We start from the raw sequence: 22903 nt of genomic DNA on the forward strand, positions 1-22903 counted from the left end.
AATTCTCGGCCCTGGAACAGTGAACTTCAGACTGCCCCCAACCCCACACCCACATCCCGCCTTTGTCCTTCATTCTGATCCCTCTCATCCATTCCTCAAATAAAAGAACCAAAGGTGGACACAAGTATGAATCTTAAATTATTATTATTTCTTCCTGTCGCTTACACCCGAGGTGGGGAGGAGGGTAAGGGAACAGAAGAGGGGAGATTATCTCCCCCCTTAAGGCACTGACTGGAAAAGCCAAGGAGAGGGAGGGAGGCCATTCTGTCCTCACTCCCTGAGGCTAGGCCCCAGGTCTCCCCAACCCTGGGCTCCCCCCATCACCTGAAATGCTAAGATGAGGCCCAGGGCAACCCGACCTCCCCCTAATATATTACATCATCATTTTTTTAAATAGATACAGGGACTGGTCCCGCTACCCCCTCCCTGTGACACCCCCCCCATTGTTGGGGGTACCTGGGCAGCTGTGCAAATGGGCATGGGGGTGCATGGGAGGGAAGGAGGGAGGGAGAGCACCGGGCCCCTGAACCTGCCCCTTTCAGGAGGGAGAGGAACCGCTAGGCCAGGGAGGGGAAATAGTGCAAGGCAGCGCCCAGGCCGCAACAGGGGTCCAGCACCCAGCGAGGACGGGGAGGAGGGAGACAGCCTCCACCCCCAGCAAAATTGGAGAGTTAAAAATCTGAAACTAGATTTCAACGAGACCAACAGAAGAGGCTATGTACAGAACGGGGTGGATTCGATCCTAATGGAAGTGAGGGGATCACTCTCCCCTACCCAACAGGAAGCCTGGGCTGCAAGGATCCGGGAAAAGGCCTCCTTTCCCACAGCTCCGCAGCCCTCTTTCCCAGAGGCTAAGCGTGAAGTTATTTGCCCACTGCAGTGACAAAGGGCGCCACTCTGCAATGGGAGTGGTTGAGGTGAGTGAAGCCTGCGGCTTGGAGCCGTCGCCAGGGGGGTGCGCGCCACCAAAGGGCACGGCCACCAGATGGCGCCGGCTGGCCCGCGCTCCACCAGGCTCCCCCCAACCTCTCACCCCGTCCCACACCCTGTGCCCCGCCAGCCCGGGGGCGGCGTGAGTCAGGGGCGGCAGCGGTGGCGGCGGCTCCGGCTCGCACCTGGGCGGGGAGGAGGTTGGGGGGAGGAGAAGAGGGTAGGGCCCGCCCTGCCCTCTGGCCCCAGGGAGGGAGCGGCGGGAACAAGACATTCCCTGCCCGGGGACGGGACGCAGGGAGGGGAGGGGAGAGGAGAGGAGGGGAGGAGAGAGAGAGAGCAGCTCCCCTAGCTGGGCGGGGCCCCTCCCGCTGCCCCCAGGGGCAGGCGAGCCAATCAGGCCACCCCACCCCCTTCTTCTCCTGGACCCCATGACTCAGCGCTGGGAGCAGGGTGGAGGGGACTGGGATGGCTCCTTCCTTACAGGCCCAGTCCCCCTAGTCTTTCAAGCTTCTACCTTGCTCCCCCCACTTTACCCTTCCGTCGCTGCCCCCTTTTGCATAATTCACTGCCAGGAAAAGGGAACAGAAACTAGGAAGGAGGGGTCTTAGAAGGGAGGGGCAATCCTTCACCCCCCTACACAGCCAGAGCCCCAAGGGGGTATGGGGCGGGGCAAGGCTTTGGTCCCAAGCCCCCCCCAACCCCTAGAAACCCGCATAGCCGAAGAGCGACCCCATGAATCAGAAATACATTATTGCTTCTACTCCCCAGGAGCAGCTGGGACAAGAACCCCACCTTTACAAAAGAGCTGTAAATATATACATATCGTATGTATGACTCCTTGGAGACCACCCCAATCTGGTGAGCCTTTGCCCCAAAACCTCAGCTTGGAACTGGAATGAGGGCTCGCCGGTGGGGAAGGAGGGATTCCAATGCCAGCAAGGCCCAGCGCCTCTGGCCCCAGCTCTGTCTGTCCTGCTTGCTCCCATCGCTTGGCATGGGTGTCCCCGGCCTTGTGCTGCTCCATCCAGGCCACCTGTCCCTCTTTAAGAGGACTCCATGGCTCCCTCAGCTTGAGGCGTGTTGGGTGTCCCCTCCTCGTCGTCCTCATCAGGGGGCACTGGAGTGGAGACTGGGGGCCCAGTGGGGGCTGACTGCTCCCAGAATCGAGCCAGGGAGAGGCGGTAGGTGTCCAGGTGGCCGTTGGAGAGATCGAGCCCAGCAGGGGACAGCGTGGCAGTAGAGGGTGGTGGGTAGTGGGGTGGCGCATCATCCTTGCGGCGCCGCCGTGTGCGCACCTCCAGACAGTTCTGGCCCTTGAGATGGCGCTGCAGGTGGTCCTCCTTGGCAAAAGCCTTGTGGCACAGGTGGCACTCGTAGGGCCGGTCGCCTGTGTGCAGGTGCATGTGGTTCTTGAGGTCGTAGCTGTGCAGGAAGCGGGCTGGGCAGTGCGGGCAGGAGTAGGGGCGCTCTCCTGTGTGCTTCCGCATGTGGATCTTCAGCTTGTCGTTCCTGGCGCAGGTGGGAGAGAGGGGCCAAGGAGGTGTTCAGAAAGGCCTCACTCTGGCCTGGCTCCCAGCCTCGTCCCCCTCCTCATCTCTCCATGTACTTCCTATTTACCCCCAGGATACCCTTGCTATCTTGTCAGCTTTTGCCTCTAGCTCAGGCTTTTTCAACACTAAACCCCCTTCAATGCTCTAAATCCACCCTCTAGTCCGGCGTTATTTATCCTCCTCCTCTATACTACTGGTCTCCCTATTCTAATGTTTCTCCCAACTCGATTCCTTTCCAGAACCGCCTCCTTCCACGTTTTAACTCTCATAATCTCCTCCCTGACCCAGGGCCCCTTTCCCTGATGGGTGCTCACCGGGTGAAGCGGACGCCGCAGACTTCACAGGCAAAGGGCTTCTCGCCCGTGTGGGTCCTCATGTGACGAGGCAGTTTGCCGGCCCCATGGATGATCTTGTGGCAGACCGGGCACTCCTGTGGCATCTGTGAGCGGCGCTTTCGCACCAGTTTGTCCTGGCAGTCCAGGCCTGGCGTCAGGGCATCCTGGTGCAAGGAGCTTAGGTATGCCATCAGGTCAGGATCGATAGCATCCTCATCCGAGCCCAGCTCCTCTGGGGACAGCGGGGGCCCGCCACCCTGTGAAAGCCCATAGTTGGGGGGATATACCAGTTCCTCCTCTTCTTCCTCACCCTCATAGCCCTCGTAGCTCATGGGCCCCTCAGAGGGTGAGGCAGTCCCTGCAGGAGGGCTGTAGCTGTCCCCTAGCCCACTGCCACCACTGCTGCCTACTCTGCCCACTGCCTCTTCGTCCTCGAAGGTTATGGGGTGAGTGGGCATGGCTGGCACCTCAGGTGTCAGGTGGTTTGCCCGAGCCCCCTTGGTCTGCAGGAAAGCTTTTCGGGGCTTGCGGCTGCGGCGGGCAACAGGCCGAGGTGGTGGTGGTGGTGGTGGCGGAAGGGGTGCCTGCGGTGGGCTGTCCTCACCATTGGGCACTCCGGAGGCTGTGGCTGTGGCAAAGGCCTCCAGGTACTGGCGGGCCCGCTCACAGTCGTCCTCATCAGGGCTGGGAGCTTCTAGTCCACTGCCCTGCAGAATCTCCACACAGGCAGCGATGACACACGGGATTTCCAGCAGCCGGGCAGCCTGGAGCACAGCTGGCATGTTGGCGCTGCTGGTGGTCAGCGTGGCTGTGTAGGCAAACTCGAGCAGGGCACCCAGAGCCTCTGGCCCCACAAAGTCCAGTTCACACACACCAGCCCCGGCTCCACCTGTGGCCCCCCCACCACCTCCAGGCCCCATGCCCATCCCACCACCACCCTCTGTGAAGAGCTTCTTAAAGTAGTGACTGCAGGCAGCCAGCACAGCCCGGTGAGTGCGGTACTCGAGCCCCTGCGTCCGGATGGTGAGGTCGCAGAGGTGGCCCAGCTGGCGTTGCTCATTGAGGCAGCTCAGGAGCTCACTGCTGTGGTCTGGGAACGGAATCCCAATTAGGTCATCCTCAGGGCTCCCCATCTTCTCCTGCAGGAGCAAGCAGAGGAGGAGGGTAAGAACACAGCTCTCTGAGGGGGCCTGGGGAAGGAACAGCAGCACTGGCCAAGATTTATGGAGAGATCACATGTATGCCATTAAATTGATCTTGACTCACAGCAACCCTACAGGGAGAGAGTAGAACTGCCTCTGTTTTTGAGACTGAAATCTTTCCAGGAGCAGCTTGCCAGACTTCTCCCTCAGTCACTGGTTATTCAAACCACGGTTGGTTCGTGGCCGTGATTAGCCACAGTGCTCCTTTCTACGTACACCCATTGAATCTTGCACTACCCTCTGAAGGACAATTATACATTCTCCAGACAAGGAAACTGAGGTTCAGACAGGTAAAGTGACTTTCCAAAGCAGCAGAACAGGATTCAAACCCAGGCAGCTGGCAGAGTCAGTGTTCATAGCCGTGGCACTATTGGACTGTAAGCCTTGTCTTTCTGGCCTTTTCCTAGAAATTCATCTGGATCATCTGCCACAACTTGACCCTTCTGGAAGGATCACCTGACTGGGAGTTAGGACACCCGCATCCAGGTTCAGGCTTAAAGAATTTGGTAAAGGATTCTGGGTCTGTGTAGCAGTGGGCCTCAGCCATCTGATGCACTGGGGAGCAGTCTATGCAAGACAATCTCCTCACAGCCCAAAAAAAGGGCAATGAGAGAATTCAGATTTACACAGGACCATGAGGCACTCGAGGCCAAGCACAGTCAGGCCCTTTAACTCAAGTTATCTTTCTAACGCGTTTGGTGCACTGTAAAACACTATGCAAACAAGAACACCCTCTTTCTCTGCAAGTCTCTCTCCACCACCACCAAAAGTTCATCTCTCCTTCTAGACCTCCCTTCTAGTAGAGACCAAACGGGAAACACGACTCCCAGTAGCACCCCCTCACATCCTCCCCTCCCCCATGGGGGCCAAGGAGCAGCCACCCTTTGCTGGGGTGCTGGCTCGGGTGCTTCCTGCCCCGCACAGATAAGCATCACCCCGGCCCCTTCCCCCACTGCCAATAGGCCAAGTTCCACCACTCCCTCACCCCCTCTGCTACCATCACCTCCTTTCCCTACCCATTCCTGGAGACTTTCCCCCCCACCTCTCCATTCCAGCAAGCAGGCTCATGGTGTCTCACCTGTTCCTCTTTTCTCTCTTAAGACCTAGCAGGAGGACAGAGAAGCAGCAAGCCCAATAGACTGGGAGGAAGAAGGCTGGCTTGGAAAGGGGGAGACCGGCGGCACGTTCTAGCTCTGCTACTATCTTGCTGAATGACCTTGGGAGAGTCACTTCTCTCAGAATTTCAGTTTCCTCAGCTGTAGGAGGGGTGGGAGTGGAAGGCCCTAGGGTCCAGTCTTCTAGCCCTGACATTTGGATCTGGAGCAAGTGGAGACAGTGTTAGAGCTGGAAAGAGTAGAGCTCTGGGGTCAGCCAGGTTTGAATCTGAAAATTTAGTTTTCTTTGATCAGCTCTGCAATCTAAAACGTGATTTAACTTTGGATCTTTGTTCTGCATCTACAACTGTGATAATCTCACCCGATTGCTAGGGTTAAATGAGACCATGTGCTTGCTGTACAATACCTGACACATAGCTGTTCTTAGGTGCTGTTGAGTCTAGTACGAACCACAGTGACCCTATGAACAATAGATCTGAACCCTGTCCTAACTTGTGCCATCTTCACAATCTCTGACATACTCAAGCCCATTGCTCCACACAGTACATACTTAATAAACATGTCTTTCCTTCAACCTTAAGACCTAGGGGAGGAGGGAGATAAATGAAGGCCTAACACAGGGGTGAGGCTCACTATATAGATGGCCTCTACTGAGAAAACCATTTGAGGGCAGGAAACGGGTCGACCTCCCTCCCTCAGATCACTTGAGGGAGCCAGGTTACTACCAGCTCCATGACCTTGGATAAGTCACTTCCTTTCTGAGGAGGCCTATTTCCTCTGTAATATTAAAAGCCAACCCAGATGATCCTCCACATTTTGTCAATGTCCCTTTGGCCACTTCCAGTAGCTGCTCAGCCTGGGCTGACGGAAGAAGGTGTTTTGGGGGATGAGGGTACGGTGAAGGGCCCCAGATTTCTTTGGGATTACAGAGCAGCACTGTCTCTATCTCTATGCCAGCCACTTTTCTTGGACTGCCAGGGCTGGCTTCTGCAAGGACGCCTTCGTGAGCAGCATCCACGTGTCTGTCTGTGCTTGTAAGCCACACCTAGGTTTCCTTAGCTAGCCCACTCATTCCCACCCTAAGTCCCCAAACCACTTCTCTCCCTGACCTCCAAGCATCCTGGGAGCTCTCCGTGGTTCCCTTACTGGTCCTGGGCAAATGGTCCAAGTGGTAAAAGGCCTCAGGCCTTTGAAGCAAACAAAACCTGGGTGGGCAAGCATCATCAGTGGCCACTTAAGCAGCAGTGAGCACCCTCCTGAGCCCAAGCAGATCATGTCCCTCCTGAGGGGGATGGGTGGGGCCAGGCTCCCAGTCCATTGGCAGAGCTGGGCACCCGCAGGCACGTGGCTCACCCCATCCCTTTCACTCCTTTCCTCTCCACCCCACCCATTCCCGCTGCTAAGCCCTCCTCCTTTCTCCCACCCCAGGGCCAGTCTCTGTAGCAACTTGATGTGGCGGGGGTGCTGATTGGCTGACCCTGCTGTCAGGTCACAGGCTTAGGCTGGTTCACCATGAAACTCACAGAGCGGCTTGGGCAAGGGTGGGTGTTTAACCCCTTAGGCCCAACTCCAATGCCTCTGGCTAAGAGGTGGCAATGGAGGAGGAGGAGCTTATAGCATAAGAGATGGTAGGGAGAGGCAGAAGACACATGTGGGGAAGGGAGGGTGTTCTTACAGTTCTACAGCTTCTGGGAAACTCCCCCAGCTCTTACCCAGTGCTCCTGACACTCATGCCAACTTAGATGCCACCTGGAGCTGCACTGATGCCAACCAGGCCAAGGGGGCACTCCTAGCCCCATCATCTGGGAGAGATGGGTGGGGTGATGCCTCCCCTTCTTGATGCCAGGGTGTGGTACTGCTGCCAGGGTGCCCACCCTACCTTGGGCACCCTTCCCACCTCTGCATCCCAGAGGGCCCAGCCCCCTGACGCCCCATGAGGACAGCCCATCTCCACCCAGCCTGGCATGCCCCCTCTTGCTAAGACCTTGTGGGCATGGGTGTGTGTAGTGGGGGGGGCAGCTGTGCCAGGGAACTAGGCAAGGTCTGTTTGGTCTGTTTGCCTGGTAGGGGGAGAACTGAGGGCCCCGCCCCATCACTCCCCCCTTTTCCCGCCACCCCCCCAGGCTCCCCTCACTGTCAGTCCTGCTAGACCGGCCAGGCCGGTGGGCAGCTCTCTTGAAACTGGGCCCTGAGTCAAGCCTGCCTCATCTTTGGTGGGGGAAAGATTTAGGGGAGAGGAAGGTTGGGGGGAAGCAAAGGTAGGAGCCACGATCTCCTACCCCTCAGTGCCCAAGAGCACCTGCCAGGGTGTGTCTACCACCACCAAGAACTCAAAAGGTAGAGGGCACTGGCCCTGACTTGGAAAGAAAAAGGAGATTGGAACTCTTTCCAGGTGCTGACCTCAGGCAGTGTCCAGTGCAGGGCTGGGGGGCACCCGGGCCAACACTGCTGGCTAGAGCCAGCTGAAGGGCAGGGATAGGAGGCCCTGAATGGGGCAGCTGAGTAAAGCTGGCCCCCTTCCCCCCACCCTGGGGATTAGGGGAGTGAGGCTTAGTGTGGGGGGCAGCAGGCGGAACCAGGATTAGTGGCGGAGAAAATAGATATGGGCCTGAGACACAGGCACACACAGCACCCCCCTCCCCAGGCTAAAGTGGGCGCCCCCACCTCCAGGCTCTGCCAGAGAGCCTGAGAGGGACCTGGTCTGGCTTCTCCAGGAGTAAGGGCACAGAGAGGACCAGGCTGTGATGTCCTCCTGCCAGGGGTGATGGAGAGACCGGAGACTCTTCCCAAAGCTCCAGCTTCCTTGCCAGTGCCCCTCCCCCTAACTTCTTTCTCCTTTCTACCCCCACCAGCCCCCACCCCAACTCCAGCCTCAGGTTCTCTTCCTGTTTTTTTCGAGTGAAGTTTGCACGAAGTCAGAGCTTTGGCCTGTGGCTGGACCAGGGGACAGTGAGGGAATAGGAGACACAGTTCAAAGTCCTCAGGGACCCAGGAACCCTAGCTTCCAAGCTTCTCCCACCCCTTTCCAGGGCCTCTGGGGCCCAGGGGCTGCAACCATCTGGACTGCCCAGTTGGGAAGGCAGGGGCTGAACTGTATCCCACTGGAGGATTGGAGGGGCTTCAAAGAAGAGGTCCTCTGCCTGGGGATGCCCTTGGCACTTAAGGTTTCCTTCTCTCTGCATTGCAGCCCCCCCAAACTTGGGTCTGCCTTCCCCATCCCCCATATGTCGCTTCCCCCCTCCTAACCTCACCACCCCCAGCACTCACACTTCCTGGGGGGAGGCGGGGAAGAGAGAGACCGCAAGCCAGAAGGGGGAAGGAGGCAAGGGGAGTAGGCTGCTTCCCGGTGTTGTGGGGGTTAAGTCTCTCCCCCCCAAAAAATCCCCCATTCCTGGCACAGGGGCTCCTGAAATGAAAGGGAACTCAGTGATCCCCTACATTTTCTTTCCGTGACACCTGCTTGAGACTACAGCACCCCAGCTCCATCAAGGGAAATAGGAGGAAGAGGAGAGATGGGGGAGAAAGGAATGAAGGCTACTCCAAACTTCCTTACTCTTCTCCTCTCTACTTTTGGGTACCCCTTGGTCTTCAGCCTCAATCACCCTTCATACTCTTTCCTCAGCCTCTGCCTGTCCCCAGGCAACCTTCCTTCTTGGGCCCTTGTAGCCCCTGTCGGAGACTCCTCCATTACTGTCATGCCTTTGGTCCTTGAAAGGTTCCTCACCTTCTATCACATCTATGTCCTGAGGCCCCATCCTAGGGATCATCACCCTAGGATCTCCCTTCCTTTCCTTGCTCCATTCTCCTTCTCGTGGTGCCTAGCCTACTTCCTCCACTTCCTCTCAGTCCTGGGTATCCTTTCTCTTCTTCTCAGGCATGGGGCAGTGGCAGATAGGAAAGGGCAGAGAAATGAAATCAGGGCCTGCCAAGTCCTAGGTCAGCCAAGGGATGACCACATTTAAGTCAACCATGCCACCCTACTAGATGAAGCATGGAGACCAAAATTTAGGGGCCACTTATGGAGAAGGTGGCGGAAGGGGGTGCAATAAGAGCGGATGTGGGATGGGGGTGGGGGGACAATCTGTGTCTCTGCCCGTCAGAGTTTCCAGGCCCCTGGAGCTACTGGACTTTCCCCAGAAAGGGCCACCCTTGGGTCAGGCCACTGTTCACTTGGAGAGACTGTGACCATCAGGAGTCCCCACAGGGTCTGCCTAGGCAGTGGCAGCTCCCCTCAGGGTGTGAGGAAATCACGTAAGGTGCCAGGGTCTGCCCTGTGCCCACCCCCTCCCCCCAGCCCAGAGTCATCGGCGGCAGGCGGCTGGGTAACCGAGCTGGCTGGTAACCCCACACCCGTCAAGCCACCAGCAGAAACCTGAGCCCCCCAGCCCCAGAGGACACCCCAGCCCGATCCCTGGAGTCCGGCTCTCTGCCAGCCTGTCCAACCTCCTGCAAGCCAATTGCTCGGCTCCTGCAGGCCCTTCTGCCTCCTCTGATCGTCTTTAGGTTCCTTAGGCTGGGAAGTTTTCTTGCACTCTAGTAGCTCTGACCCTCAGTCTCCCAGATCTCCCCAGGGGAGTTTGGACACTCTCTTCCTAGCCTGTTTTTCAGTCTCCCTCTGACCCTTGGTCAGTTCTAGGCCTCCAAGCCTCCCCTGGGGCCTGATCTCCCAGGCCAGAGCTGGGCCTACTCACCTGAACGCCAAGGGGCCTAGCCGGCAACTCCTTCTGGCCCCTGGGGGGGAGCAGGTAGGGAGGGGTGGGTGGGGGAGGTCTCAGCTGGGGGGCAGATAGGGTGTCTGTTCCCCAGCTCCAGCTCCCTCCTTCAAAGGGGCCGCCCACGACCTGGCCCAGCCCCTCCCCCATACAATTTTAACCCTCTGGGTACTGGCCCCCCCCACCCCAAAGCTAGGAGGGAGGGGTTACAGGACTTGCAGCGTGGGAGAGGGCCAAGAGTCTGCGGAGCCTTTGCCTGTGATGCCCCAAGCCCAGCTGTACCCACCCCCGCCTGTCCTTGCTCAGTCCTAAAGGGGAAAAAGGTGAAGAGTAGGAAAGGTAGGAGCTGGGACAGTCCAGGAGGACAGAGGTGAGGAGGAGCAATGGGAGAGGCTGCCGGAGGTGGGACCTGGAGGAGGAAGAAGGGAGGGGAGGGGACAAGAGGTGGCAGTGGCCCGAAGAGGGAGGAGGGGAACTCTGGACAGTCAGTGCCAGGGGTGACAGGTGCCCAGGTCCCAACCCTTCAAGGCATATGGGATAGGGGACCACAAGAGGCCCTCCAAACCCTAGCAAGTCCCCTAATCCCCTTGTGTGCTGGCCGAATTCTCCCCACCCTGTACTGGGCTGGGGCCCTCAGGGGCTGGGCATGGCGGCACCCCGCCCTCCCCATAGCCTCACCCCAAACCCACTCACATACCACAGTTCCTCGCCCAGGCGCCAGCCCCTGCCAACCAGGCCAGGGGGCAGCACCCGTGCCAGCCCCCAATGGCCAGGGGGATCAGGGGGATAGAACCAGCTTGAGGTGGGTGGACAGATGGGGGTAGCTGTGGGCACCGAAAGAGGAAGGAGCTGGGAGGGGGCATCTGCTGGGAAGCGCCTAGCCCCACCCCTTGCGCAAGCCACTGACACCCTGGCCGGTTGGGTGGGACCCGCCTGGGCCTGAGGGGCAACTCAGGAGGGCTCTGAGCCCAGAGATAGGTAGGCCACAAATTTTCAATTAAACAACTCCTGGGGTCTCTGATTCCCGGAATGAGGGGACTCTAGTGTCTCCCAGACGCTGGACCATCAAAGTCCTGCTAGCCTAGGGGGGACCTCAGAAATGCCCCCTAAACTACTCCTCCCCTTTTCCCCCAACAGCTGCTGGCTCAATGCCGCTGGCCTGCTGCCCCTCACCAGCTCCCGGCCCGGTTGGCACCTACCCACCAGGATGCTGGCAGTCCTGCCCTCTTCTCCCTCCTACCCCCCTGCTCCCAGCGCCCATGCCAATTGTGGGCCTGGGGTGGGGGAGGGTCACCCCTGTGCCTTGGTGCCAGCCAGGCGGGCCCAGGTCCCCAAGCCTACAGATAAGGCTGAAGACCCTGTTTTCAAAACACCTCCTCCAGAGGCAGCATTCGAGTCAGGGCCTCCAAAGAGCCCAGGAGGTTATGACAGCCTGATGAGCAGTTACTGGAGTGGAGGTTCCCCTCCCCAGGGTGGGGGCCAATGTTTCTCCCAGCCACCAGGCGCCAGCATATGCTTGGGCACCAAAGTCCCTGCAATTTCTCAGAGCCCTAGTGCCTGAAGTCTTCGAGGGAGTAAGGTGGGGCTGTTCTCTGCCCTTTGATCCCCATAAAGGGAGGGAACCAGCCCAGAGGGCAGGGGGCAGGGAGGGAGTTCACAGGGCCCCTCCATTTCACCCCTGTCAGGGACAGCAGGGTAGGGTGTGGGGCATCTCTTGGGTGGGGTTATAAGTAAGAACTGACAGCATGTCTCAGCAGTAGCAATGGATGTCAATCACAGGTACATGATATCATATGGGAATGGGATGATAAGAGTAAGGGGGATGTAAAGGGTACACATGTTCTAACCTGTTCCAGCCCTGACCTTGACCCCCATCCAGAAACATTTCCAGAGTCAGCCAAATTGAGCTCAAGGTAAACTACAACTCCCAGTATGCACCACAACTGTTCTGCATGTGTCTTGGGAGTTGTAGTTCCCTTGAGTTGACCTGTGCTCCTCACCCCAAGAACCTTGCTGAAGGAGTAGGAAAGGCAATAGACTTGGGCACAAATCTCTAAGAAAACTGTTCAAAAAGAAGTAAAAGGCTTGGTGATCCATGGTGGGGAGAGGACCCCTTTTCCCAAGCGAGGGAGGGGAGGAAAGGAGGAAGGAAGGAGGAGAGGATGTCTGTTGAAAGGGGCATATGGGTGGGGAGGAGTTGAGGGGGGGCAGTGGAAACAGGAAGGAAACTGAAGCCAGAGACATGAGGTCGAAAGCAAGGGCCTGGGGGAGCCCCGCTCTGAGGCCTGGCAGAGTCTGGGAAGGCACCCCCCACCTCATTCTGGTGGCCAAGGGAAGCTTAAGAGGAAATTAATGACGTCAAGTGGTAGCAAACTGATGTGCCTGCGTGAGTTACTGGCTCCATATTCCTGCTATCAGTCTGTAATGCTTGGATCTGGCACAGGTGTTTGCTGGCTGGGGTGCTCTGAAGGGTGACCGGTTTTTAGAGATGCCATCAGGCAGAGGAAGAGATTGGGGAGGTCAGGGCCAGGCCTGACGGTGAGTGTGGTATGGTACGGGTGAGATTAGGCTCAGGTGTAGGGTCAAGGAAGAAAGCTTGCAACTAAGATTGCTGTTCTCTAGGGCAGAGGCCATGGCAGCTGGGAGGCCTCAAGGGAGAGCTAAAATGCTAAGACCACCAGCCTCTCACCTACTGCAAGCTACGGAATAGAGCAGAAAGGACACCCCTCTCTGATTTCCCTGGGGAATTTGCTAAAGGTAGTGTCATTCCCTTCAATATTAAAGGTGGCAACACTGGGTAGAGAGGGCAAGGTCAGGATGGGCAGAAGACCTGCTTTTCCTGGAATCCCCAAGGCTCAAAGACACACTCACAGGCCCCAGTCAAGACTTGGGCCTGGTTGGCTAGGGGTCTTTCTTGCTTCCTCTGAAGCCCTGGAGGGTGGATGACAGTCTCCTTCCCCCTAGTCCCCCAGGCCCGTCTTGGCGCCTGGCCGCCTGTGTTGGCAGGGCTGGGGGGGGGGGGGGCGGCGAGGCAACTTCAAACTGTCCGGGCAAAACGTCAAGTTTACTCACGAGTTTACTCAGCAGAAGGAGGGGGAAGAGGCCAGAGCAGGCACACCCCATGCCAGGGTCCTATCCCCATGCCTGTCCCCACCTTCCTCCCCCACCCTTCTCTTCAGCTGTAGGCCAAAACAGGCCTAGGTCCCAAGGCCTTGTAGCAGGGCAGTCTTAAATCTCAGGAAGGTCGGGGAGCCAAGCAGGCAGGAGGGAGGGAGCCCCGAAACAGGCCCAGGGGCTTCTATCAGAGGGCAGTGCCCTGCCTGCAGCCCATTCACTACCCATCTTGGGGCCTCGGCCTTGAGCCAGGAGAACTGGGCCTTTCGGCAACCAAGACAGGGGTAATACCAAGCCAGGCTTCTTCCATCTGAGTAGTCCCCTGGGTAGTGACCTCTGACCTCAAATGCCCAGTTTCAGGCTGTGCCTCAGGCACCAGCATGATGCCATCTAGACAGTCACAGGGTCAGAAGCTACTTCTCTCAGCCTTGGCTTGGAATGGGGGGCCAGCACCCTATCTGACCTACTTCCCTTTCCTCCCCACCTGCTTTCATTCTCTGCTTTTCTCCCCCAGCCCTTACTGTCCCCACCCTAGAGGCACTCCACCCCCTATGCCCGGGGGGCCCTCCCCCACCCTTCCCCAGGGTGCCAAGTGCAAGCACACAAAGGGCCTGATGGTGCATTGTTAGCCCAGCCCCCGCTGCCCGCTGTGCCTTCCCAGGGCGGGCAGTAGGCCAAGGAGGAGCTGGGGGCCCTGGGTGCCAGGGGGCACCAAGGGTAAGGGGGGAAAAGATGGCACCTGTCTCCTAGACTATGGGCTCCATATGAGCCAGGGTTGAGTAGTGATGAGTGCCCCATTAGTGCAAGGCCTCTCTTCCTTGACACCTGAGCCAAGTGGGCACTGCCTTTTTTCTTCCCTAGAGCCCCTTTCTGGTGGTATTAACCCCTTCCTGACCCCTGCCCCAAGGATGGGGGGTGTGGTACCCAAGGGAAGGGACAGCGTCTGGGGGTGCCAGGAGGCTGCGTCGTGCCCACAGCAACCATGTAACAGAGGCACGCTGGGGGAGCTGGGGTCCCGGGGGTCAGGGACAGGAGGCACTGACAGAGATTTCTCCTTGTTTCATCAGCTGCTCCAGGGGGAGCCCCCTGCTCTTCTCCCCAGTCACCACTAAGGAGGAACACTAAACCCAGTCACAAATACGTCCCTTTCCAGGCTAGTCCAGCATTCGTTATGTCCACTCTTTCCTCCCAATCCAATGCCCACCTCCTTCTAGCTTGCCAGTTTTCCTGTAGTGCCAGGTGGGTATAGGGGTGACCAAAGCACCTGGAGTGGAGAGGAGCAGAAGGCAACCCCATAATCTTCCAGATCTCACTCCCCCTCTATACATACACACTCCCCCAGGGAACAGGGAGTTCCCATCCTTGTTTAACCCCTCACCGTCCAGTCTGGTTCCCCCTGCCCCTGACAAACTACCTCCCTCCACCCGGATTAAGTAGGGGGAAGGGGGAATTGCTGCGCTGACTCATTCCCATTCGTAGTTGCAACCAGGGGTCTCCAAGGCGTTAGGGCGGGGGTCAATTCAAGAACGCCCTCCACCTGGCCCGGAAGCCAGGACAGCCTGCCGGTCTCCCCCTCTCCCTAGCACCCACTTCCGGTGTCCCAAACTAGGTCAGCAGCGCTCGTTTCCTGTGGGTCAGCTAGCACCGGAGCCTCTGCCCCTCCCCTGCTCCAGACCGAGGCTCCCCGCCCCTCCTGCCCCCCAGGGCGCCCCGAGGTCTCACCACGTTTCAGCTGCCCTTTGATACGTGGGGGTTGTGCGGGGCGGGGGGCAGGGGACCCGCCCTCTCTCTAAACACTAGCAGGGCCGGGGCGTCTGGGCAGGCACGTGTCCGGGCACAACCCGCTGCCCACGCCGCCCCCCCTACTCCCGCCCCCCCCTGCTCTGGCCGGGACACGTCGCTCTCTCACTTGGGGTGGGGTGGGAGAAAGGAGAGAAAAGTGGGCATTCAAAGCAGCGCCCCCCACCCCTTTGAATGGCAGCCCTCTGTGAACGGCGCTCACTGTCAGTTCTACAACAACACAGTAGCGACCCCCACCCGGGGCAGGGGCAGGTGCGCCGGCAGCGGTGGAGTGGGGCGCTGTGGGAAGAAATCCACCTAACCTCGCTCCCTGGTTCTGGGGGCATGAGCAGCCTCCTAAAAGGTGGCGGTGGGATTCTGGCGCTTGAAGGGAGGGAGCGCGCTGGAGGGACGGCAGAGCGCGGGGGTGGCTGTATGGCGCGCGGAGGCAGCCGCCGAGCCCCTCCACCGCTGGAGAGACAGCGCGGCTCGGGAAGCGCAAGAAACCGAATAGTCCAGCCGGTAACTTTCCCCCGAGCCGCGGCTCCTCCGGGGCTCCCCCCACCCCCCAGACGACTGGCCCCGCTCCAACCCGCCGCGCCAGGGGGCGCGGGGCGGCGAGCTGTCCTAGTTAGAGCCGGTCAGCGTTTCCATTCCCTCAACCGCTCTGGTCGGGGTCTCCCCCTAAAGTCACGGAGGAGACCAGGGAGCGCTCAGCGCCGCCTCACCTCTCCATCCTGGAGACGCCAGTCTGTCTGATTCCCGGAGAAGTGCAATGAAAAGTTTCTGGGGACCCTCCGCCCGGGGCTAGGGGGTAGCCCGAGTGCCTTCTCTACTCTTCCTCCCAGTGGAAAACCATTTCCACAATTCGGGTGCTGGGAAGGCACGGGGAAGAGGAGTGGTGGGAATCTGGTCTGCATGCGTGTGTGTGGGATCCCCCTTACAGGACGGACGAAGGACACTGCAGTAGTCTCGAGTTCGAGAGACCCTAAGCCAGGAGACAAAAGTGGGGTACACTCACCTCTCGGCCGTCGGGTCCGCTGGATGTAGCTGCTGAGGCACCCGGGGTGAAGAAAAATGCGTACCCCGCCAGGCCCGGGGGCTTGGGGCCCTGCTCCGGTCCTGGTCAGAAGGCCGCGGTCAGTCGCTCGCCGCTCGCTGCTGGGGGGCTCCTCCTCCGCCGCCCTCTGCCTCCTCCTGCCGCCCGCCCCCCCTCGGCCGACGAGTGCCGCACATCCACCTGGCTCCCACTCGCCCCCCCCCTCAGGGCCCGCCTCACCTGTCCTGCTGTCTCACCTGTCCTCCTGCTTGCTTTCCCCCCATCCCTCCCCCCGCCCCCTGCCACCCCTTAAACTCCCCCCCCAACCCTTAGCAACACCCTCTGTCACTTCCTGGTTTTTCTCCCGCCCCCCCTGAGGTTCCCCCCTCCCTCCGCCCAATAAGGACATAAACTTCAACCCCTTCGGCCAGCTAGTCCTTGCAGGGCGCAAATAGGATCCTTTCCTTCTTTTTTTGCTCTCTTCCTCCGGACTCTTACTTTGGGCTCCCAGCCTTTCCCACCCTCCTATTTTCCTTCTTTCTTTCCTTCTTGCTCTCTCTTTCTCCCTTCACCTGCCGCGGTCCTTCTCCCCCTCTGGCTTTCTCTCTGCTCTTCTCCTGCCCCTATCTCTCCCAGTCCACCTTAACTTGAGCCCCGCCTCCGGCCCATCCAGCCCTCCGCAGCTATATTGCCACGCCCCCTATGCTCCACCGCCCCGCCTGCCCATTGGCCTTAACACACGCCTATCTCCAGTGAGTCCCGCCTTGTGCTCGGCCAGGGAGGGGGCGGAGCCGAGGGGCTGGCCAGAAACCTGGAGGAGGGGAAGGGGGAGGGGGCAGTGTCCGCAGTGGCCGGGCAACCGAGCGCCCCAATGTGAGGCTCCCACTTGTCCAAGAGGGGCTACTGTAGGGTTAGCATCTCATGAAGGAAGGGTGTGAGAGTTTAAGGATAAGCTAGGTGGGTGTGAGACGGGGATTTAGGGTCTTGAGGGAGGGGATCCCGAGAGGGGCCATAATCAGGTCAGGGCCCCGGGAGGGAGGGGGAGGGGAACCAACAGGCCTTCTGCTCCAGCCTCTACCTAACGCCCCTCCCCCCGGAGGGGCAGAAGAGTCGAGACTATTGACACACTGAGTCCTTCCCCACGCGTGACGGCGTCCCGCGGGGAGGGATCGGGGCCCAGGGCAAGCAGTCCCTGCGCTCTAGTCCGGTGCCCGCTGCGGCCTTGGCATTATCAGAGAGGAGGGGCTGATCGAGAGGGGAGGGGGTGAGGGAGAGGCGTTCGTGCGCTTGGTCCCCGTCTTCATCCCCGCCTGCTCCTTAACTGGAGAAACTGAATCTCCATGAAGTAGCAACATCTGGACTTGGACTCATTCTCATCCCTAAGGTGGCCAGGGGGAGCCGCTCTGTGTTAGGATGTGTGTATATGTGTGAGTATGTGAAAGGGGAACCAAGATGGGTACTTAAGTGCCGCCCCCACTCCTGGAAGCCCGAGAGGGACGCTTCCCACTAGGCCTGCACACACCAAAGAGCCCCTCCCTGGTGTCAAACGGAATCAAATCCGGCTACCTCGGGCCAGGTTCCGCTCTCCCGGGCCGGCCGGGACGAACCGGGTAGGACTTGCTTTCCTTCCCAACCCCCCTTGATAGGGGGGCCCCCTCCCTTGCCAGCAGGTGGCTCCGCAGGACACCAGCTCAACCTGTTGGACCACAATGGGCGGCGCCAGGGGGCCCTGGCCCTCACCCGGGCTGACCCGGGATCCCCTCGCAGGGGGAGGAGCTGAGCCCGGGTCCCTCCTTCCCTCCCTCTCCCTCTCGGGCCGTGACTCAGCCTCGGGGCCGCTGCCCTGCACCCCAGCCAGGGGCGGAAAGTGTGAGGCGCCCTTGAGGGCCTAGGCCAAACCAAACAGCCCCCCAACCCAGACATTATCTCACTGGAGAATTAGGGGGCTATAGAAAGGAGGGGGGAGCAGCTGTCCTGGGGCGTTCCACAACGGGTAATCCACTCCGGGTTTTCCTATAGTTCCTGCCCCCTTGGGTCCAGAGGCCGGCCACTGCTCCGGGTTTTCTTCTCTGCTCCGCTGGACACTTTCTGGTCCTACAGAGTCTGGAGCGGGTGGGGTCCAGTTCAGGGTTTTTTCCTCCCATCACTGGCTGTTGGGGTCGCGTTGGCCTGGCGAAGGATAATGCCAGGAAGCAGTGGCAGATGCACCAGTGAAATGTAGAGAGGGCAACTTCGGGGAAGAAAGGGTTTAGCCGAGGAAAGGAGGGGACAAGAAAGTGGCCCAGCGAGGGCAGCACCCTTCTAGAGGTAGTAGAAGGGCAGGCGCCTTGAACCAATCCATGGGTACAGAACAGCGAACGATGCTGCCGTCACATCTGGGGGTTACGCCTGGTGGCTTGCTGGACACAACCTGAATCCAAATTGTCACTCCCACTCTAGTCCTAAACCTTTTGTTAGTTCCCCTGCGACCCTCAAAGTTCCCTTTTCATTTGGCCTACACAGCTCCCCTTTAAGTTAAGAAATTGGAGGGGGAACCCCGGTTTGAAACTCTCGCCTACCTCTCTGCTCTTACCTCGCCAAACCACTGGGACTGCGGCAGCCCAGAAACGCTGACTGGGGACAGTCACCCCCTCCCACGAAACCCCAGCCGGGCCCCAGAGGGCCTCGCCGCCGCCTCTACCACTAGGCCCCTGACTAACAGTGCTCAGGATAAGTGTGGGGCCTAAAGGAGCCTCTCAGGTGTAGCCAGGTGTCCTACACATCTTAAGGACTGGAGTCTTCGGGCTACCAGCGAAGACCTTAAAATTTGGCGAAGTAGCAGAAGATGGATAAAGGACGAGGATTTTGCACAGAGCGGAATGAAAGTCCCAGCTGGGAGTTAACCTTTCCTAGGAAGGACTAGACACCTGGCGCTGGGAATAGCGACTTGGACTGGCAGCCAGATGCCCAGACCAAGTCACTAGGACTGGGTCCAGGTGCGCCCAGGGGCAGCTGGAGATGAAGGAGTTAGTAGCGGCTGCAGAGTCTGGGGGGAAAGAATTTCTGGTAGGGAAGAGAGGAGGGGTTCTGCTTGGGCGGGGACCAGAGTGAGTGGGTCTGGGGGCCGGTTTTGAAAGGTGGCAGGCTGAGCGTCAACCTGTGCCAGGCGCCCACCTCTCTTCTCTTTCCTCCCCCCAACCCAGCTGCCTCCGCTTCCCTCGAAAAAAAAAAAAAAAAAAAAAAAACCCGCCGCCCAGGAAACCACTGGGGGCGCTGAGACCGCAGTCCCCCCGTCCGCCGCCCCCTGGCGCCCCTACCGCGACCGCCCAACCCACCTGAAGGGGCCGTGGCTGCCAGGGGTACCCCCCTCCCGCTAACTCCCCCCACACCTGCGGGCTGCACTATTTATAACTCGGGACCTATTCCGGGCCTCTGGGCGCGAGCGGGCTGCGGCGCTGCAGCGCTAATCGCCGCCGGGATCTCTGCGCCCCCCTGGGCCGAGGGAGGTAAATTTAGCTTCAGGAAGCTCTGGGGAACATTTTCCAAAACTCCACGTCCCAAGGAGGGTGAAACAGAACCCCTCTGCCCGCAAGCTCCCTCCAGCTAGCCACTAGGCGGCGCAGTTATTCTGGCTTCTCAAATCCAGTTTAGTGTTGGTGTTGCCGCAGTGAGGGCTGAGACTCAGCACTGGGCACAGGGCGAAGCTGGAGACATTGAGGGACAGGGTGTACCCAGCCAGAGAAAGGTTCGAAGAACGACTACGGCCGGCCCCGAGGCTGGGGAAGACTCAGGAGTGAAAAGTCTCCGCTGGGAGTAATTGAAAGAGGTGGGGATTTCTGACCACTAGGAGCGAAATAACACAAATATGATGACAATAGAAATGCAAATAAGAACACGTGTGTGTGTGTGTATGTGTGTGTGTGTGTGTGTGTGTGTGTGTGTACGTCTGCCACCCTTCTTCCTGCTCACCTCTTGATATTGCTAAGAAAACTTGCGTTCCTCCCCAAAATTATTACTATAATATCTAGTTCATTGAGTGCTGCTTCTCAGACAACTTCACCGTGGCCCTTGCCCTCTGTCTGCCAATGAGGGTCCTACATCATCGAATGCAATCTTCGTTCCCCCCCTACCCCTATCCCTTGTGGCCACTAGAGGAGTCCAAGAAGCCAAGGGGTAGATAGATGGAGGTCTTACCTTGCTATCCTATTTCTTCCCCATTCGAAAGGGAGTAACTGAGACCCTCAAAACCTGTGCTCTTTCTAACTGGGAAGAGAACATTCGAGGGGGGTTCAGCCCCACCTCGCGTCTTTTTTCTTGTAGAAGAGTGAGTAGTGTGGACTAGAGATTGTGGCTGTGTGCTACTCTCTCCAGGCTTCACCTGGTTTAGATGAAAAAGGCATAGCCAGACCCCAATTAGAAGCCCTGGTGTTGCTCGGGGTTAAGAATTACACTGCTGACGGAGAAGTGGTGCATTCAAATTCATTAGTCAAAGATGTACAACCTTAAAAACCTCATGAGTAACCTATATGATCACTGCCAGTGAATGTAAGTAGATTCCACAGCGATGGGCTTTGACGACCCCCTAAATGAGCTGAGGAAGTCACAGAAATTAGGGGTGAGGTGGGAAGAGGGAAAGCAATGCAATGAGATAGCACCAGCTAATAAGGGGAAACCAGGCTAATTTTAAAATCAGTAAATTTAGGGTCATTGTTATGGATTGAATTATGCTCTCTAAAAATACATGTTATAAATCCTAACCTCGAAGCCTATGGTTTTAAGCCTATTGAGGAATGGGTTGTCTCTTTTATGTTAATAAGCCAGGATTAGTGTATAATGTATTTTGAGTCAGCCTCTTTTTTTTTTTTAAATTTTTTCCCAAGGGCTTTTTTTACTCCATAGCATCCCCAAAACAGATGTCATTGCTCTGTGTTGCTGCTGTTGTTGATGATTGCCTTCAACTCGAGCACAACTCACAGCGACACTATTGTGTCAGCCTCTTGAAAATATAAACGAAACCCCACCCCAATGCCATCAATCAAGTTGGTTCCCATCATGGCCCATCTTTCTGAGTCTGTATATGCCACTTCACCTCTCGGAGTGCTTCCTTCTGATCAACATGGACTATTTCTCCCTTCTTTGCCTGTTTTTGAAGTAGACTTCTGTGAAGCTTTTTGTATTGCTGTGTTTGGTGTGTGAGGTTATTGTTACTTTCTTACTCCTCGATCCTTCTTTTAAGCCTTTCCAGACCTGACACTCCTCTTGATCACTGTATAATCTCTATTGCTCTTTCCCCACTCCAGTTCTCCACCCCAGTCTCACCACAGGCCACAGTCTTGGGCTGTGCCTTCCTCTGCCCACCACTTCCTCAGTGGTCTTTGCTAGATATCTCTTGGCCAAGGCCTCTCTGCCCAGACCTCAGACTACAGAATCCATCTCCAAGCAGGACCCCCATTAGGTAGCAGTGCCCTCTAAGAAAGGAAAGGGGGCAAGGGCCAGACTGCAAGTCAGGTGCAAACTCAAGGAAGAAGTCCAAGATTCAGATAGATGGTGTATTCTGTGTGCAGCTCTGCCCCTCCCCACCTTCCTATCTGATTGGCTTCAATACCATACCTATTTTACTACTCTGCCATGGGATAGGGTTGGGGGACCAGACATAGATTTTTGAATGACTAAGGAGGGGGGCACTGGACTTTCAAGTAAGCTCAGATTGAAGTAATGTGCTGTCATGAAAAGAATGAAAACCAAAACTCATTGTCATGGAACTGAAATCAACACATAGCTGACCAGGTTTTCAGAGGCTGAAAAGCACATGGGAGGAGATTGCTCATCTTTCTTTCTCAAAGCAACTTATGGATTTGAAACATCTACTTTGGATTGGTAGCAAAACTCTCAACTGACTAGGCCACCAGAGTTCCCTTTAAAAAGAAAAACAAGACAAAAGGAAGAGACTGTAAATGTACTAATGTGAAACAAGTTATGTTAACAGGGAAAAAAAGCAAGGTGCCTAATAACATATAGAGTATGTTCCCAACTATGAGGAATAAGCATATCTACAGCTGCTTCTTCACACTGCTTCTGCTGTGACACTGGTTTAAGCCACTAGTATCTAGCTGGATTGTTCCCATTGCCTCATGGATAGCTCGTAGTCTAATCTTGCTCCTCTACAGTCTTCTCAATATGAGTTGTTATGTTCTGGTGAGTTGGAACCCACTCATAGGTGATACTCCTATGGGTTTTCAGAGGCAGTAAAATTGCATGGTAGGGGAGCTCTGGTGGCCTAGTGGCAAGGAGCTGCAACTACAATCCCAGAGGCACACGGTTCGAATCCACCAGATGCTCTGCCGGGAAAAGGAGGGACAATCTCCTCCTGTACCAGTCAGATCTGATTTGACGGTACACTCACACAAAAATTTAAAAAAAAAAATTGCATGGTAAACTGCCCATTTCCCTCTAGTGGCTGCTAAATCCAAACCCTTTGCCTTCATACTGGCAGCACAACTCTTGACCACTAAGACACCAGAGTTCCGTTCAATATGAGTTGTTGTGTACTGTCAAGTCATAACTGACTTATAGATGATCCTCTGGCAGGTTTTCAGAAACAGTTAATCACAAGGGAGGAGATTGCTCATCTTTCTCCAGCAGAGCTGCTGGTGGATTTGAACTGTTTACCTTTGGGATTGCAGTGCAGCTTCTTGCTACTAGGCCATGTAGGAGTCTTTCAAATCACAAATCATGCTCAAAACCCTGCAATGGTTCCTCATTTCACTGAGGTAAGAGCCCAAGTCTTCTATGACCTGCTTCTACCTCCACTTAAGCTTTGTATTCTTTTTACATAGCATCTATCACTTTTTAATATAAATATTTATTTAGTGCTTACAGTTTATCTTCTATCTTCTGATACCTAAGTTTTACGAGTACAATGATCTATTTTGTTCACTGCTGCATTTAAAGCACCCCACTGTGCAGACAGTAGACGCTCAATACTATTTGTTAAATAACTGGAATGGAGATGCTGTGTATTCCCAGACTATCTCTGAGAAACTGGTAATTATGGTTATCTCCAGGGAAAGCTGGGAGTTGGGGGCACATGGAGTATGTGTGTGTGAGAGAGAGACTTAATTTTCACTCTCGGACTTCTTTACTCC

At 57.0% G+C, this 22903-nt stretch overlaps 1 protein-coding gene across 2 annotated transcripts; it reads right to left on the reverse strand.

The window, feature by feature from the left end:
- Nucleotides 1-1662: 1662 nt before the first annotated feature.
- On the reverse strand, nt 1663-16049 carry ZBTB7B (zinc finger and BTB domain containing 7B). Of its 2 annotated transcripts, XM_006895825.1 has the most exons (4): nt 16020-16049; nt 15762-15862; nt 2798-3957; nt 1663-2442 (listed from the first exon to the last, which is right to left on the reverse strand). In XM_006895825.1, exons 3-4 carry the CDS (start codon nt 3949-3951, stop codon nt 1977-1979), a joined length of 1620 nt encoding a protein of 539 aa, XP_006895887.1. In that variant the 5' UTR covers nt 3952-3957; nt 15762-15862; nt 16020-16049; the 3' UTR covers nt 1663-1976. The 2 variants fall into 2 exon arrangements, with proteins under 2 accessions (XP_006895887.1, XP_006895888.1); XM_006895826.1 differs by lacking the exons at nt 15762-15862; nt 16020-16049 and adding an exon at nt 7800-7844 and having other exon boundaries at nt 1977-2442.
- Nucleotides 16050-22903: the final 6854 nt, after the last annotated feature.

The sequence above is a fragment of the Elephantulus edwardii genome, unplaced genomic scaffold, assembly GCF_000299155.1.
Source record: "Elephantulus edwardii isolate Elephantulus edwardi_28Jun2011 unplaced genomic scaffold, EleEdw1.0 scaffold00176, whole genome shotgun sequence".
Classification (NCBI taxonomy): Eukaryota; Metazoa; Chordata; class Mammalia; order Macroscelidea; family Macroscelididae; genus Elephantulus; species Elephantulus edwardii.

Coding starts and splice junctions, on each gene's coding strand:
- ZBTB7B (XM_006895825.1), bottom strand. CDS start 3,951: ATGGGGAGCCCTGAGGATGACCTAATTGGGATTCCGTTCCCAGACCAC. Junction 2,443..2,797: donor TGCGGCGTCCGCTTCACCCG/GTGAGCACCCAT, acceptor CACCTGCGCCAG/GAACGACAAGCTGAAGATCC.